This window comes from Ctenocephalides felis, unplaced genomic scaffold (genome assembly GCF_003426905.1).
Source record: "Ctenocephalides felis isolate EL2017-DRISC unplaced genomic scaffold, ASM342690v1 CF-g0.4_SCAFFOLD_01886, whole genome shotgun sequence".
NCBI classification, from domain to species: Eukaryota; Metazoa; Arthropoda; class Insecta; order Siphonaptera; family Pulicidae; genus Ctenocephalides; species Ctenocephalides felis.
The window spans coordinates 33,474,645-33,493,988 of record NW_020538040.1 but is presented as its reverse complement, the minus strand read 5'-3'; the positions used below and the strand labels follow the sequence as shown (position 1 = coordinate 33,493,988).

At 28.9% G+C, this 19,344-nt stretch overlaps 1 protein-coding gene across 1 annotated transcript in view; it reads right to left on the bottom strand.

Moving 5' to 3' along the window:
* Positions 1-12,890, bottom strand: part of LOC113374860 (dynein heavy chain 3, axonemal-like) — a 38,985-nt gene extending 26,095 nt beyond the window's left edge. The window contains 26 exon segments of the mRNA XM_026614822.1: positions 172-376; positions 446-593; positions 753-923; positions 1,421-1,622; positions 1,775-1,947; positions 2,021-2,110; positions 2,223-2,400; positions 3,380-3,579; positions 4,086-4,208; positions 4,311-4,407; positions 5,011-5,168; positions 5,616-5,760; positions 6,104-6,221; positions 6,296-6,480; positions 6,854-7,044; positions 7,172-7,389; positions 7,479-7,683; positions 7,912-8,121; positions 8,201-8,315; positions 8,426-8,608; positions 8,679-8,860; positions 9,173-9,203; positions 9,525-9,685; positions 10,150-10,325; positions 11,690-11,874; positions 12,823-12,890. Coding sequence (XP_026470607.1) covers positions 172-376; positions 446-593; positions 753-923; positions 1,421-1,622; positions 1,775-1,947; positions 2,021-2,110; positions 2,223-2,400; positions 3,380-3,579; positions 4,086-4,208; positions 4,311-4,407; positions 5,011-5,168; positions 5,616-5,760; positions 6,104-6,221; positions 6,296-6,480; positions 6,854-7,044; positions 7,172-7,389; positions 7,479-7,683; positions 7,912-8,121; positions 8,201-8,315; positions 8,426-8,608; positions 8,679-8,860; positions 9,173-9,203; positions 9,525-9,685; positions 10,150-10,325; positions 11,690-11,874; positions 12,823-12,890 — 4,118 coding nt within the window.
* Positions 12,891-19,344: the final 6,454 nt, after the last annotated feature.

Here is a 19,344-nt window from a genome sequence, read left to right as displayed (position 1 = left end):
TTGGCAACAGCTTTTGCCAAGTCTTTGCATTTTCTGTTTTGCCAGTACCAGCCGGACCCTCAGGAGCTCCTCCTAAATTTAATTTCAGAGCACCCATAAGAGTCCTGTAATTTATGCAAACATATGTTTCTTGAGCTAGTCGTTTAAGAATTTTATTGTACTCAATTTTACCTGAAACACCTGTCTGTTAAAGGTGTTACAACCAATCTGCCAACATTTCCTAAATATTCAAAACCGTACATCACTGTTGTAGATACCATTCTGGTTTCAACCAATTTGGTTTCTTTATCCCAATAATAACGGAATTGTGCCAAAAATTGAAAATCTCCAACAAACTGCACATGCAAGTCACGGAGAAGGCAAGTCACATCTCGAGCTTGATAAAAATATATGAATTATTAGTTAAGTAAAAATCAAACAATTTAATTTATGTGACTATTTTTACCGTGCACGTCCAATACTATTAAAGCTTCAACAGTGGCTAGAGTATTGCGAGTTAAGGTGCCTTGCACTAAAACAACTATTTCAGCTATTTGTGTTCCTAAAAGCTCAACGTATTCTACCAAGCTATTTTTTTCAATAGCTTCACTTGCCTGTACAGATATGTAAAAAATAAGATAAATATTTTTATTATTTTATCAAATAATACATGCACTAAAATCTTCGTGAAGTGTGTAACTTATTAATCGGTTGTTCTTAGATAATATATTATTTCAGTTGCGATGTAAACTAAAAAAGTGAAAAGTAAATACCTCAGCTGACCATATAATGCAATCGCCAGCTTGTACGATCTGACCAGGCCACTTTAGAACCCATTCGGCTCTTTCTTCTGGTGAGTATGCTAATACCGCAGCCTCCATTACGTCCTTTAGGGAATTTATCATTTGAATTTCGACTTGGGCAAGCCATTTTTCTACCAATCCCTTAAGTGAGGGTAAAATATAAATACTGCATTAATATAAAATTTTATCATTTACTGTTAGTAAAGACGAATATGAGAAGATTTGTATCTACTATAATATTATCAATCACTATCATAAATTTCTGCTATTTGCTTGCTACTTTTGAGCTTTTGTACTATCCATTTTTATTATTTAAAATTTGATAAAAGCTAAGTATTTTTAAGAAGCAAGTAACTTTGATATAAATCGCATCGGAAAAATATGTACAGTACATATTTCAATTGTGATGATGTTTAGTTATATTAAAAACACCATTGAAGTTCATTTAGTGGTCAATATTTAATAATAATTAATTAATAGTTCCATTCTGTTGTATGCTATATACTCTATAAATGAAGGTCCACAAATTTTAACAACAAGAACCTTTGAAAGGATATGACTGCATAAAACAGAAAAAAATCTTCCGACGGAGATAAATATATAACGCTTGATTATTATTTGCCAATAAAATATCTTACCTTAGCATCTGCTGGAATAATTTTTCCACTTAATTTGATAATTTCTCCTTGAGCAGAAACCATTGCTTCAACTTCCATTTCTTCATTGAAATTTAGTTTATCGATACCTTCAAAGCATTTCTTAAGATGAGGCTGCACACGTGTGGGATCTTTTGTTTCCGACAATATTTCCAATAATTCGTCATTGGATAAAAAGAAAAATCTAACAACAATATTTGATATCGGTTATTATTTTTATAAGTTATTTACTTTTTATATTGCCAAAAACACTTTACTGCTATAAAATGTTTCTGAAATTTTTTATTTGCATCATGGTAATATCAAACAGTACTTAATTTAATACAATTTGTATACCTTGGGAAAAATAATCTCTTCTTTTCGAGGTAATCATTTAGACCTTTCTGTATTCCATCAAGCATTACATTATTATTTCTTAAAATTTCTAGAAGATTTGGGTAGTCTGTAGCAGTTAATACATGAGGATTTTTAGTGGTGGCTGCCATTATATCCCTCCAACTCTTGTCAACCTAGTTTTTCAACATTAAAATAAATGATATCATTATATAATTTAATTGGTCATTGCATATAAATACTAATCACCTGTTTGAAATTTCTGGCCTCCGTTGGCATTTGTCTCATGATGTCTTCCGAACTGAATATAGATTCTAGATACATCCATGTGGCTTGGCACTGAATAATATAAAAAATATTAATTGTAGATCATCATTGTGATATAAATTACTTTTAAACTAGTGTAATACAGATATGGTTTTAAGATGAAACTATTGTAATTATTTCATACCAATAACCAAGCGTCTAATATGTCCTGCATATTAACTAATTTTTCTTCCCAGTCATAAGCCAGGCGACCTAGAGCTTTTATATACGGTGATCCTCTCATGGCTTGAGCTTTTAAAATATGGTCATCCAATTGTGTTTGAATATCTTCTAAACTCGATAAAATCGAACAATTTGTATCTCTAGTAATGAGTAAATACACTTGAATTAGAAAATTTTAATTATTATAATTAAAATTTTGTTTCTAAAATGCATAATTGAAACCAAGAACTCATTTAGGCCATTTATCATAGTGAGTTTTATGAATCTCACGGAACTCAATTTTGTCACATAATAAAAAAAATAGTATTGATATACATATTGACGAGAACTTTCTTTTGTGACATCTTTTTATCGATTAATCTATCTATTTTTTGATATTAATTTAATATTGTATTTTAACAGTACTTTGATGATGGATTGATATAACTATTGCGTATCTACACGCAGTTTTATTAACTTTTATAAATAAATGCATGATGAGATATTTTACTTTGATGTATTGATATTTATTTTATTTTGGTCAATGGATTTAAAATAGATAATCTTTACGTTTAGTTTAGGACGCGGTATCTTCATTATCATTATTATTAAACAATAATTTTTACACCTCTCCTGAAAGGATAACAAGTAAAATTGTAGGTATAAAAATAGACTTAAAAAATACAAAATGTTCAGATAATTAAGATTTTGAAATTGAGCAGTTTCTTCATGGTTGTCATATCTTAGATAAATTTTTATCGATCTGGTTATGGCAGACATTCACCTAATTATAATTAACCTAATGAAAATTGTGTTTTAGCAATCCAGGGTGATTGATGATTATTTATCAATCACCTTCAAGTTACAGAGATCTTAATGCTCAACAAGGAATGATATGCAATTAATTATATTTTGTCCATTTCTTTGCTCCATTTAAATATGAATGATAGTTGACAAGAATTTAGAAACTTAACTTTAGAAATATTTTTAAATTGTACCGACTTTCAAATCTCTCAATTGCGTACACAGTATTCCAATTCTTAAAACTCAAAAAACAAAGTCAGAGTTTTAATTTTTACAATAAGAGCATAATTTGAAAGAAAGGAAATGAAAACGATCAAAATAAATTAAATTATCTACCTGTACATGATGCATTCAAAATAAACCTCGCTCCATTCGGTTTTCATCTTCGTCAGCGCACGTTGCAGAGCAAATTCTTTAGTTGCCGAATTGCTTATTTCTTCTAATTTATCGGTCACCCTTGGTAATCCAATATCTATCATACCAGCTAATGATGTAATTTCTTCAGGATTAACTTCTGCACCTAAAGCTGCACTGACCTAGAGTAAAAAAAGGTGAAAAGTGCAGCACATTAGAAGTTATGTAGAAAGAATTTTAATCATATCAGTTTAGTTAAAAAAAAGAAGTTTCACATAAATGAGGTAGAAATTTGGCTGCTTCACTTTTTTCGAACTTTGCTAACAAATTGACAATATTCAAACAAAATTCAAACCGAATTCTCAAAAATGTAAATTTTCAATATTTTTATTAAGCTATTTTTTTCATCATTCTATACATACACAATAGTCATACATTTTTACAATTATATGTTAATTCGAAGGGTGAAATTTAGGCTATGGCAGGCATCGTCAACATATGAATTAGAAAAAATGAATTGTAAAAATTGTACCGTAATAACAAAGCATACTCCTAGCAATTCAAATAATATAGGAGCTATAAAATTATCTTCATAATAAAACAAAATTTTATACATTTTTATTAAATACCGATTGTCTATGTCTGTTAATGATGCAGGACATAATGTAATTCCAAGGTATATACTTACAAGCTCCCAGTGTCTATCCTTCATGCCTGGATTACAAATAGACTCTAATACAGGCATAAATGTTCTAAACCGTTCAACTTTGACTCTTCCCATATCGGCTACTCGTCTTGCTCCAGGACTGTCCTAAAATTTGATGAGTTACGTAGATTAGATATTATTTAGTAATTATTTATTATTGTAATCTAAAACTGACATTGGATTTTTAATATGCTTGTACATATATACCTGAAATCCTTTTGATAACTTGTATAATGTGCGCCACATTGTTTCAGATTCCTCTTTCACCTGGTCAGCTTCTAGGTTTTTAAATGAACCATAATACCTATGGATAACAATTTTATTGTAATATTTTACAGTATAATTTTAATTAATATAACCAATATTAAACATATTTTATGATTGTTTCATTCGTGGGGAATGATCCAACAAGTTTAAAGTAAAATGTTAAAGATATTTTCATTAAATTCTATTAAATTTTAACTCGGAATTAGCTTGTACAGCACCAGCACAATAATGATTACTGTAAGTAATTGTTATTGAGCAAAAAGAGGTTTTAAATTTATTTAAATATTTGGTTTAAATTGGTTGGCATGTGTAAAAACTATTTTTACCATCTAAAAGAATTTTGTCATTTGCTTGAATGAATGCAATAAGAAGAAAAGGAATGCAATTTTATGCCTTCTCCAATATCTTGCAATTAAGACAATTTTTTGTATAACATATTAGGGTAAGTTATATTAATCGTTCAACAATCCAAAAAGAAAAATTTTTGCATATCTTGGTACATTTTAAAAAACAATTTTCATCTGTGCTTTTAAAAATTTTAAATTACGGTACCAGCAATTTGCCAGAGAAGTACCGCAATTTGCCTTAAAGCACGATGCCATTCACTAATAGACATTTTTTTTATTTTATAGAAATTTACCAAACATCATATTTTTGATGAAATTCCAATACAGTATGCCATAATCTATCAAAAGGTTCAATAACCGTCACCATAGTTGTAAGAAGAGCAAATGCTGAAGGTTCATAATCTAATAAAACTTCTTCTTCATTGATACCAGACGCCTCTTCTCTATCTTCCTAAAATTAGGAATATTTAATAAATAATTTAATAAATAATAAATAAATAAATATTTAATATATAAAATACGTTATTTATTGCAAATTTACTTAATATCAATAAGAAATTTTGCAGCTTTTGCTTACAGGCAGATATTTTCTAAAATACTCATTCTACGTTTTGGAGCCAAAACGTAAGATAACAAGTTTTGTGAAGAATTCAGTTTTATATCAATTTTATAAGAATTATTTTTTGCAAATGCAAATACATGTAGCATAGAAATATGTTTGTTACAATAAAAAAATAGCATTTTCCAAATTTTAAACTACTGAGTTACAAAGAACATATATACAATTGTAATTGATTAAGTAATTCTATTGGCCAGTTCTGAAGACTACATTTCCTATTTAATGCGACACAAGTTGTTTTCGTGTTCTTAAATATATGTATATATAATTTAAGCTTACAGCAAGTTTTGTTAATATCCTTTCACACAATGATGTACTTTCTATTAATTCTTCCATACTTAACAAAGGAGGATCTCTTCTCTTAAAAGCGTCCAATTCTTTTTTATGGCGTTCTAATTTTTTTTCAAAAGCGCGTCGCCTCGTTCTAAAATGTTCGTATATTCATTTATTACAGTAATTATATGGAAAATTATATGTAATTGAACTATGTGCAACTTATTATTTAAGCTAAAATTTGAATAAATTTACACTATACATTAAACTATATCAACTATATCATCACTATATCAATATCAACTATATTTTTTATATTTTTAATTTGAATTCGAAACAGGTTTTGAAAAAGTAAGGAAAGTTATTTCTTTCATATGGTAAAAATTAGATAAAAGATTTTGAATAAAATTAAATTAAATGAAAATTAAAGTAAAAATAATTTTTGATTTAAAATTGAGTAAAAATTACTTGAAATTAGAATATACTTTACTCACTTCAAGGAAGCTTCGCATTGTTCCTTGCGATGGGCTAATCTGGCAGCGCTTAAATCTAAAACTGCATCCATATCCTTCGGCCACAGGAATACACGCGCATTTAATTGTATGTCTTCAACTGAAAAATTATTTAATAATATAATTTACTTATATTAATAATTATTTATTTTTAATTATGACAAATTCACTTACTAACTAGGTGGGCATGCCTCATTAAGAACATAACTCTTTCAACAACAGCTCTAATTTGTTCTCTTAATGCATACATAGTTACATCTCTGCATTCGGTCAAAAAATTGCTCAATTCAACAATTTCACGAGTTGTTTCTGTTTGTACTCCAGCTCTATCAGACATCATGTCAAATGTGTCGCAAATTCTGTAAAATGAAACATATATGTTATAATTATTATTATTGGTGGTAGGTCTATGATATAGATATATATTCAAATAAATATAATGAAAGTTTTATAGTAAATAAGATTCAGATTCTGTTTTCTGGCGATTTTGTCAAATTTGTCACAATGCAATGGATCTTTGTCCTGTGCCTTGTATATGGTTTGAATATATATTTTTCACTATTACTATATTAATTCCAAATACTGGAAATAATCTAATTTGAAGAAATTCGATCTCAATAGACCAGTAAGGGATATGAGGCTGTTCCAACTATACGTACAATCGAATATAACAATAAGATTATTACAACAAAAATATGTTTATAATTATAAAATATAAAAATAGTTTCATACTCTCTACATTTAGTCCTATTTTCAAGAACAAAGTGATCAACGACTGCTTGTCTAACACTTAGTACAGTGTTTATAAGTGCTTGATTGATATCTGTTAATCTCAAACTTATCATATTTAATGGTACTGACTCTCTCAATAATCTCAATTCACGTAAAATGTCTGTATAACCATCAATTAACTTTGTGAAATCCTGAAAATAAAAAAACATATATTAGAGGTAATCATGAGGTGCATAAGTAAAGAGAAAAAAAATGAAGTAGCCTATCTCAATTAATTATTATTTGCTTGTTTAAATACTATTGTTTAAGCAAATTTACCTTCAAGTATGGAAAGGGGTCCATTTTAAAGAACGCTTGCATTTCTGCTAAGAGTTTTCCTTGGACAATGTGCATATATTTTTCATAGACCGGTGTCAAATATAATATTGGACCGCAAACATTTTTCTCCATTATATCAGATGCTTTATGAATGATTTCATTGATTTCAGCTTCGTTCTCATTCACGGCATGTATAAAAAAGTCTTTATCTTGAAATTCTATGATTTAAATAAAATGAAGTAGATCTTACAAGAATTTTTGATCTTATTTAAAATTCGATGGTTTTTTGAAAAAAAATCGATCTTACCTGGAAATAGTAGCATTTCAACTCTAGGCATATTTTTGTTGACTTCTAAAACTTCGAGGAAAATTCTATGCATCAAAGTACATAAATCTAGGAGCGTGGGTTTGATGCAAAGACTCCCTTTAATGCCATCAGCATTTCCATCAACTATAACTAATGGACGATTTGTGAAGAGATAATCCTGATATTCTTCAAACTGGTTGCCACCCTATGAATCAGTAAATGATTTAAACAATTGGTTAGAAATTGGTTTATTACTTTTTGTAAATTAATCATGAATAATGATTTGTCCAGATACTCTGAAGTATCCAGTTATGAAATTTATTAATTTTAGTTATAATATAATAATATTGATTATATTCATATCATGAAATAGGTTTATGTTTTGTTTCAATGTAATTTATTATGATATAAAATATAGATCCAAATATCGTACCTGATATTTTTCAAATTGTTTCAATATATTGATTAATGTTTTTTCAACCATTGATCTTAAGTTTGCTGCCATCACAGCGTGGACGGTATTAAATAACGCCTGGACATTACCTAAGGAGCAAGACTTGTGCCATGGTACCAAGTGTTCCCAAGTGTCCCTCAATTCCAAAAATATATCCGCCACAGCTGGCAACCATTCTTCTAGCAGTTCCTATATGAATTATTCAAAGTTCTTATTAAGTTAGCAGGTTACCAAATAAACAAATCAAAGTAAAAATAGTATTTCTTACTTTTCTACTTTCTTCGCATAATTGTTCTACTTTACTCTGCAAATCATCAGCTAACATTGGTAAAGGCATATCTTCATCTAATCTACTCCATTCCACGACCAACATGTTTTCATATCTGAATTAATAATGATCAAAATACATATAAATCGAAAACTATTAAAGGACAAATTCTTTGATTTGATTTCGAAAATATCTCAATTTATAACGGTTTTAGATAATAATTACTTTTCATTCCACAATTTTATAACTCTTCGTACAATTGGATGAGTTATGAATAATCTTTCATGCAATCGATTTGATGCAAGTTTTTTGGATGTTGACCATGCCACAGGACTTCTCAAAACAAATATTGGTTGACAAGAAGGTGGTCGTCCTGGTATTCGCAGACGTTTTTGTTCATCTTCATCTCTAAAAAATGATTTTTTACATGTGTAAAATTTGTAACTGAAACTATGACAAAACGCAATGACGTCATTACCTGAGAATATAACTAAGCAGACAAAATCTCATTACATAGTTAAAATCGTCTCTAAGTTCTTGTTTTGATATCTGAAGCATTTCATCTGCTCCTCCAACTTTTAATAGTTTTTCCGACAACTTTTTCACTGCTTTATTGAAATACTTGAGAGAAAATACCGATAAATGTTGTTGATCTATTCCCTTGAATGAGAAATGCAAATAATAAAAATTATATACTTGAAATTTATAGGTCCATTTCATATATCAATTTCTACGGTTGAACGTCAAATGTAAGAAATATCCATGAATATAAATTATTTTATATTGACTTCATACTCATTTAAACCACATAAACTTTTTTTAAAACTATTCAATTTACTTCTTGTTTTCATATTAATTACAACTCACCTGAAGTATATAATAGTTGATTCTTTTAATTTCTCGTTTACTAAATGTTATAATTTCATTTTCATATATTGACTGCATAATATTTTTTTGCTTTTCTAAATCAACCGGTTCTTCGGCTTCTAGAGATGTCAAATATCTGGTAAACAAATGAAAATATTATTAAATAGATAAAAATAAACCTATAACAATGGGAAAATTAGCTAACATTTGAATACAAATTTTTGAATTTACAGAAAAGCTTACATTGATAATAAATTATTAATAATTTGTATCGAAATTATAAAGAATTATTTCTTAATGGGATGATCTTATGACGCACAATAAACCTTTCAATCCAAGCAACAGAGATAATATTTATCAGAAAAATTTACTGGACTAAAATAACAGTTATGAATCAGTAATTTATCCCACATTTAACTACTTCTTCCTACATTTATAAATATAAAAATATTATTACTCTTTATCGGTAAATGCTTTTTTAATTGCATCTTTCTCTCTTTTTTCCAAGATTTTTCTTTTGCGTTTTTCTATTGCTTCTTTTTTAGCAGAAAGTTTTTTATCATATTCTCCAGTAAGTAAATCCCTTAAACATATTACACCGGGTATTTTAGCCTCTTCCTGTAAAAAAATGTTATTTAATATAGAGTAATTACAAAATTCATAATTTAGGCATTTTATTTATAAAAAAAATAAATAATAAAATAGCAAGTAAACTCTAATATATGAAAGGTATTGAAGGAATATGAATGACATTGTATGAATATACTGGTCCTGCACGAAATTCTAAAGAAGACATCAAAAGAAATATAATATTTTCTCTCTTTGTTTAACAACTCGCAACCAAAGAATTTTTTTTGACATAGAAGTGAAAAAAGTTAATATTAATTATTTATTTTGTATAATATAATTTTGTATTTTTTAGATAATGAAACTAAATAAATCAACTATGTTAGATATATAGTGTAAATATTTGCAAGGTTCCAGTATTTTTTTAATAATGCTCGAAACGTTAATGCTATTTGGGAGTTTACTGAAATTATGCTAATACATAAATTTTGATAAATATATAATTGATTTATTACTTGTTTCTCGCGTAATAATTTAGCTTCAATAGCATTTTGTCTATCTTCTGCGTTCCAAATTGGTGGAGGCCTTAAATTGCCATCAGGACCTATTGGACCTCCTCTTTTAACTTTTTTAATTCTTTTTCTCAAACCTGCTACTCGTAAATGTCGAGCGGTTGGAGTGTAAAAGCTACCTGGAAATCGATTTGAGATATTTTTAAACATTTGTTAATACAATATAACTGATGTCACAGTTTTAGATTTGAATTTATTGTTATCATAATAGAAATTTTAATACTTTTGCTATAAGTGTCGCCTATAGACGGCATTATATGTGACGATTTTTGCTTAAAAATTTATCATTCACAGTTAAATTATTGAGAATCCTAATTTGTTATTGTGGTTTTTAGGTTTTTAGAAGTGTAGTTTTTAATTATGAAATATATTTTAAAAGATAATGACTGGAAACTTTGAAAATATTTCCTATGACAAATACTTGGGCGATTTACTGGCTCTTACAGCTCATAACGAAAGGGTTAAATTAGTGCATTACTTTTAAGTAAAAATTATCAATTTGGACAACTATTTTTTGAAACTGTGTTAAAATGAAATTATTTAGTAAGTGCTTTCGCATTCGAATATGTCAAAAATGATTTTAACGCACTGTTAATTTCAGATTTTATCATATTTCATATACATCAGACTGTCATATCTACATATATATAAAAATAAGTCGGGTTTTCCTTCCTGACGAAATAACTCCAGAACGCACGAACAGTGCATGGCATCGTGCCTTAATGAAAATTGCTGGAACTTCACGCACCGTAATTGAAAATTCGAGTAATGACATTAGTAAGAATTATCAGAATTATGCTTAGTTAGGTCAACGAGCAATTCTTGCCGCAAAGAATAATGATGTACACGCACTGAATTTCACCATTCAATCAAACATTGCTGGCGATTTGGTGACATACCAATGATTCCGACTGGTCTTCCGTTTGACTTCAAACGATTGCAATTTCCAGTTCGCCTTGCGTTCGCAATAGATTATTAGAAAATTATTGTTTTTCACATGGGCAGTTATACGTTGCCTGTTCACGAGTTGGAAATCCATCCGCTTTGTTTGTGTTAACGTCAGAACAAAAAACAAAAAATGTGGTTTACTGAAGAGTACTTCAATGAAACAGATAATTTGCGGATTCACTTTCATTTACTTAGAGAAGTTCATCTACAAAACACTTCATTTTTGTAATCGAAATAAATTCATTACTGTTGTGCAATAAAATCAAATTTTTCCTTTTCAAATATGAAACAAACAAAAAATTTCTTCATCTTTCTCACGAAACCATCTGGTGGCGAAACGAGTTCGTCGGGTTTGCTAGTATGTGAATAAAATACATATTTAATATTCAAAACTTTAGCGTAGTATAAAAATAAATAAATATAACGAATATTAATATTTATTTTCAATCTATAAATTATTCATTTTTTATCCATATGCTTTACAAAATGACTTTTATAATTATATTTAATAATTTATAATTTTATTTTTGTTTACCTATAGATTCACTTGGTTTGAAGAATCTGTAATAATCTTTTTGCGGAATACTCTGCGTCCAGGATTCTTTCTGCACAAGTTGTGGCCATTCTTCGTCTTGAAAGCACTCAAAATTTTCCGTAGGTTGATCTAGTTCAGGAAAACATGGTTTGGGAAATGGCGGAGGACCGCTTAAAAGGGGTTGTCTGGAAAATGAGGAAAGTGATATTTTATTTTAAATCATTACATGATTTGTACATATATACATTTGCATATTACGATTTCAGGCCATACACAGTTTGCTTGCCAGAAAGAATAATATGGGGGATTTTAGATTTTATATAAGATTATAAGTTTACTAGTAAAATCTTTTTTTTTTGTCAATTAGAACTTATTAGTCTTATAAGACAAAATTGTGGAAAATAATACAAAATAAAATACAGAACCTAAAACCTAAATACAAAAAAATAAATCTGAATATTAAGCAGAATAATAATAAAATATAAATACAACAACTTAGAAAATAATAATAATAATAATTTTAACTACTATGTCGAGTCGAAAATAAGGTAAAATCTATTGTTGTAAGCTTTCCATAGAAAGCTTATTTCTCAAACTCATTGACATTTTATATTTTTAATTGAATTTACTTTTATAAATTGTGTAGCAGTAAATATTAAACGTAAATAAAACCTTTATATCCTTCTTTTTCCCCTTTAGAAACTTCTTCTATATTTATTCGGTTTACAATTCATTATTATTTAGACGATGCCAGGACTCGATCCGGTTAAACATCAAGCGAAAACTTTATTTTATTATAAATATATATATATATATATATATATATATATATATATATATATATATATATATATATATATATATATATATATATTATCAGCACTTTCTCCTTATTGTTTGCAAAGAACAGTTAGCTGATGATCTTTTTTTACTATATTGATGGTTAGAGGCATAGTTGTTAGACGCGCCTGTTTTTTTAGTGGCACATGCAACAAACATTTTGGTTTATTATCTAAATCCATTTTTTTTATTTTAGAAATAAAGCCGTGCAGTGACATTTATTCATATGAAATATATTATGATTAATAATGTCTCATTTTTGTATCTATATAAATAATCATGCGATTATTTACCTACAGCTGGCACCAGGCGTCGCCTCACAGGCCCTGTGTTGATGATTGCGATCTTTATTTTTGTCCATATCAAACAAATATTTTTTTATGAAATAACTTCAGTTTTAGTTTAATTATTTTAGTTACATTTTATTATAAATATTTATTTGTATACATGACTCATATGCTATGTGTTTAATAATATGATTATTTATTCATAATTGTGGTAAACACTGTTTTGACTAATCAAATTGAATGTTCCAAACAACTATTTTATTTCGTGGTTATGACAATGCGATGCAACAGGCTACTGGATAAATCTATTTGATTCGAATTTTATTGATCTAACAGTTCAGCCTTCTTGTGCTGAAGCAAACTTGACACTTTATTTAATATTATGGTAAATAAAATATATCTAAATCCAATAAATCATAATCCAAAATTTATCACAAAACAAAGGAAATTAGAAATTTTACGAAGTCGAAAAATTATAAGTAATATATTAATATATAATAAGGTGTCTGCCAATTCCAAAATTAATTAAACATGGCAGGAGCCGAGGACATTTATAAAATATATTAATAGTTATTATATTACATCCCTTTGCTCAGAACAACTCTACAGATTTTCTCTTTCATCGTATTATTTTGTTTTACGTTGTCCTCATTTTTTTAATATATTGTTAATGATATAATGGGTTTTGAACCGTTGAAACCAACTCATAAATTATTCGCGACAGATGAAGTAATACAATTCCATATCATATCTGAATATTATCCTAGTTGTAATTCTTCCACATTAAACTAAATGTGCAAATATATTCGAATCCATAGTAACTCCCTTTAAACACCGTACAGTAATTTATTAGTCGAAATCAACCAAGTGGTCACGGGTCACTGAGCACAAGTACAGATCAAATGAAAATATTTACAAACTTATATAAAATTAGTTGTAATTTTATATTATTGTCTCTTATTACTTGAAATTATATTTATTTCTATTCAATTTCAACTGAACAATTGAAATTCAGTTCAATTTCAACTTTTTTACATTAGTTTTGATTTTTACATACCTTCTAGCTTCTAGCACATCTATTCAAATACGATTACAGTGAAAGTTAAATATTTCAGTTTAGTGCATTTGTCGTGCAATGTGGACAAAGTTGAAAAGTTTGTAGATGAAAATCACCCCAAAAAAGATGCAACTGATCGAGCATCAGAATTGTTTAACGAAACATGTCTAACTGTCTGCAATTAATTAGTCATAAAAATAATGCTTATTTAGTCATTTTTTGTTTAGTAATTTGTTTTTGCAGAATATGTATTTTAGTAATTTGCTGTATATGTATTTGATCTTAGCAATAAAGTTTTATTTATTCTTATTATCAAAAGAACATTGCAGTGGTGGCATATTCATGTTTGGTATTAGAATTCATTATTATTTAGACAGTGCCAGGACTCGATCCGAAGATCTCTGGCGTGTGAGTACATCATGGTTAAACAACAAGCGAAAACTTTATTTCTAAAATAAATCATTGAAAATTTCAACTAAATATCTAAATCTCAATTCGTATTAATTATGTTGATTATTTACACGTGTCGGGAAATTTTTACCGACACGTGTCTTAAGGCAAAATGCCACTTAGTTCCATAATAAATTACCTAGTTCCAAAATAAAATCAATATGACATATAAGTAAAAAAATAGAAGAAAAAAATTGACGAGCTGTTCGTGCATAAACAATAGAAAGTGTAAATCGAGAATGTGTTCGGTTTGACAAAATATTCACTTAATAGCTTTTAGTTATTATTTTTAAAACGAATAGAATTTAAAAATGTCAGACTCTGAAACGGAACAATTTGAAGATGCGATCAATGAAGAATTTTATGATTCATTAGAAGAAGACCTGGAAGCTGATAATACGTTAACAAACGAAATGTTTGCACATTCCAGCTGCTCCACGGATGAAGAAAATATACCGTACTTTACGGGAAAAGAAAATCTACAGACTGTGTTACGCAAAGGTATTAATTTCAATATGTATATATACATATGCGTGTGTGTGCATATGTGCATGTGTGTGTAAATGTGTTGTTTTATAGATGGTAACCCAAACGGTTATCCTATCTCTATGTGATGAATTTATTATTATAATTTCTGTAATAACGATGAATTGTTTATTGATCGTGGAGCAATGTCGAGAAAGTGCTATTCTCATTCCAATGCATATTACTTCACATATTGCTATCTATATTTCAAAGTAAATACCGATGTCACTACTGATTGACATCATGCTGTCTAAGTTTGGTGGACATACCGAACTTGGATCTTCTGATTTTAATCCCTCATCTCTAACTACTAATCCACGGAGAAAAATATTTTTTCGTGAATCTTCTTATCACAAACCCATGATTCTTTTTAAATCATCTGTTTTTTTTTCATTTTCCATTTGCGGGTCATCGTTTAGTTGATTTTTCCACTTAAGTTCAAATTTTCAAGCTTCTTTCGTAAGGTGTTCAAACCCTTCTAACATATTAATGGTTTCAAGCCTTTTTTATTTTATTTCGAAATAATTTGTGATGTTTATTGTGTATCTATGAATTCAAATACGCGTATTAATTACAAATTTTGATAAATCATTTTTAAAATAACTAGAAAATTTACATATTTTATGTAACATGTGAATGTGGATTGTGATGAAATTATTTGACTTAGGTCAGGCAAATAAAATACCTTACCGCTCAATCTTCACTCAAACGTCGCCCCAGAATAATTACTGCTTGGCACCAAGCAGCGCAGCATCGTCTTGCTCGGTCGTCAGTTTTGAGGTTGATTCTATGAATGACGAAACAGATCATCCCTCTCAAAATGAAAAAGTCCGGGTCAAAGTAATGAAGAAAAAATTACCAAAGAAAAGTTTTCCAAAATCATACCTCGAGCGTTTTAGACAAGTCACAAACGACGACAGGTGTCAAGATAAGCAGTGCCGTATACAGTGTGAAAGTGGTGATGCTCGTTCGACTCATGAAAATATAATTGAAGCGAAAGAACATTTTTTCAAGGGCTCGGCTTCGGAATCTGAGGAGTTTCATATAGAAGCTGTTTTGGTAAGTTTATTATAATATATAGTATATGTAAAAAGTAAGTATCTAGATGCCATTTCTCACAGATTTAGCTCAGGGCCCTGCTCTCGAAAAAGTACCGATGAAAAACAGTCAAAATGAATGCCTTTGGCAATTTTGCATAGTTAGTTCAGTCCAGGTGTAAAATTTAAAAATTTAAATTTTAACTTGTATTTTATACATTCTATAAGAACTAAAGGGTTGACTGTATATTAATAAATGGAAGTCAACAAAACATAAAATAAAAAAAAATTGTTTCAGCACTGTGGTTTTCGTTGAGTTTTTCTAATACCAACAAAATACTATTTATTAATTTTAATTATTGTTTTTGTCTGTCCATTCATGATTTGCGAAAATGAGACGTGTTTCGTTGAACAACTACCATGCTGGAACTGTTTTTTCGGGGTGATTTTTATCCACAAACTCTTACTTACTTAGAATTCAGAAAGCTGCTTATAAATTATTGTAAGGGTCTTATCTGGAATTATACTCTTTATTGTTTAAATGCAGTGCATATCTATGATGTGTTACGATCGTACATCCTCGCCATTCTCATATTTTTCGATAATATTACGCTTTATTTCAAGAGACCATTGGACCATTGGACCATTGGAACATTGATTATAATAGTAAATAATATTTTGTATAAAAAGTAAAAAAACACGAACTCAACATATATAATTGCACAATCACTATTAATGTATAATTAAAATTTCGTTAGTTAAAATAATCCTAGATATATTCGAGGGTAAATCGTTACTGCCTAATTTTATTAGGTTTTTATTAGGTTAGTCATTTCAATTATATATTAATATTTATAATTGAAATGATTAACCACAAAATAATTTACTATCATAAAAGAGACGAAGTATTTCTGAAAATTGTAGTCACAACTGACGAAGTTTTTCATATTTTCTTTTTGCCACTAACATTTTTCTAGAAAACTCTTACTCGTCCCAAGCTCGTATTTTGAATTTTGCTCGAAACAAATCGCTTCTTTGGCGGCTCGTATGTCGGATCACTCGTGAGTCGGGGTACCACTGTAAATATATCTAATATATATAATATATATATAGGGTCGTAGTACTGCCCTAAGGTAGGTCATTGAGCTGCTCCGACTCGATTCAAGTAAGAATAGTGTGAGAGTTTTCCCACAGAAGTGCCCGAACTAGGCTATTTTTAGTTGGCAACATATTTTTATCTATATTTTCAAGTAAAAATTGGTAATTAATCGATAGTGCGATTTTAATCTTGCCTTGCGATAAATTGAAAGATATTATAAAATCATTCAACAGAGCTCTCCAGAAATGTATGAAAAATCAGACACACCGCCGAAGCACAGGCCAAAAGTGAGAAAATCTAAATCATTTACAAATGACAAATTGAAACTTTCTTCAAAGCCGTGTGCACCCGATCCAGTTGATACCATAAAAGAACGGCTTAGAAAGCAGAAAGAATACGCTCAAGCTGCAAATAGCAGAAATCAATTAAACTTTGTTAAAAGCCGAGCTACGAAACAAATCGTAATTAGTAAAGAGGATGAAATAATCAGTGATGTTGACACGGAGAAGAAAAAGTCCTGTAAGAGTAACACCGCTAGAAGAACAACCATTCACGAAAAACGAGACGCAACGAAGACTGCAGGTAATTCCATAACTCATGGAATATATATATATATATATATATATATATATATATATATATAGATTAAAAAAATAGAATAAAGTTAAAAATGAATCTACTGTTTATTAATTTTTTTCTTTATTCATTCATTCATATTCATTCGTGATATTGTGGCAATGACATAGACATGTTTCGTTCCAATGCTGTAAATGTTGCAACATTTTTGGGGTGATTTTTATCCACAAACTTTTAGAGCTCAGAAAGCTGCTTCAACTCTTTCTGTTTCAATACAGTATATATCTATGATGTCTTACGCTCGTACATTCTCGCCATCCTCATATGTTTAAATAATATCGCGTTTTAATTCAAGAGACATTGCCTTTTTTGGACCCATGGTTATAAAAGTAAATAATATTTTATAAACGTACAAATAGGAAAAAAGGCAAATTTAACATATTATAATATAATCACTATTAATATATAGTTAAAATTCCAAATGTTAACTCCTTGATGGAGTTTTGGCAATGATATATGGTCCGACGGTAGTTGTTTATTTATTAAAATTTCAAGTATTCATGTTAGAGAATAACCATTGTGAGTGAGTAGAGAATAACCATTCCATTTTATAATTTTTTAACAGATCTGACAAAGCGTGTTTCGAGAAGGGGGCGCATGTCTTATGGAAACCTCACCGGCAAGTCAAAAGAAAATGCTGCTGATGCAGGTCAAGATACTTTGAAGGCGCTTGCTGAAAGGCACGAAAAGGATAAAAAGAGGGCTGATACCATAAGAGAGGAAATGGAATCCTTGGGACTAGATGTACCGAAATTAAAGTTTTGAGCTTTGTATGTTACAAATTTGTTCAGATAGTCGGTTACTATCAATTTGTTAAGATAACGTACGTATTAGATAAGCTAATAATTAATAGTCAATTTCAATTATAAACTAGAAACCAATTACCGGAAGTGTATTCATAAAAACACATCGCCTGAACCTATCTCAAACCAGACATCCTTCTGGACAGACAGTCCAACAGACAATTTACTTTATTGGGAACAAAATTTTATTGTACCACTTTTAAAATTGAAATAATATATATATATATATATATATATATATATGTATGTATTTAAATAAAATATTTTCCTATAAAATGCAAATGTATTTATTAACTAAAAAAATTGTTACATACGTAATAAGTATACTCCGTATGTTGCATTATACCTATGATAGTTATATAACTAGCCTTTTAAGCTATTGCATATATATATATATATATATATATATATATATATATATATATATATCCAAAACATAATAATTTGTAATAATACTACCTTCGATTTGCAACCTCAGCTGAGAGATTATCATATAAATTCACTTGAAGACAACCTTTCATCTCATATGTGCATCGAGTTGTGAGTTCCAAAATTTCTGAATGAGGAAACAAAAGTTTATCATCACAAAAATAATATTTATCATTTATATTGAAAAAAAAAACAAAAATTACGAGGATGTGTAGAAGAGGTGTGTTTATTAGATCATCTAAACATAGAAACATCAAATACAGCTAATGATCCAACATAACATTACAGATACAGCTAATGACCAACAGCTATGGAAACTAACCACATATAATAATGAATGATGAGGAGTAATCATTCATAAAAAGCTGAAAATAACGATTTGATTCCTGTGCAGATTTCCAATCTGGCTTCATTAACAATAAACCAAGCGATTGAAAATGTACTACAATGAGTACAAGTTTACTACTATGAGTGTTAATGTATCACAATGAG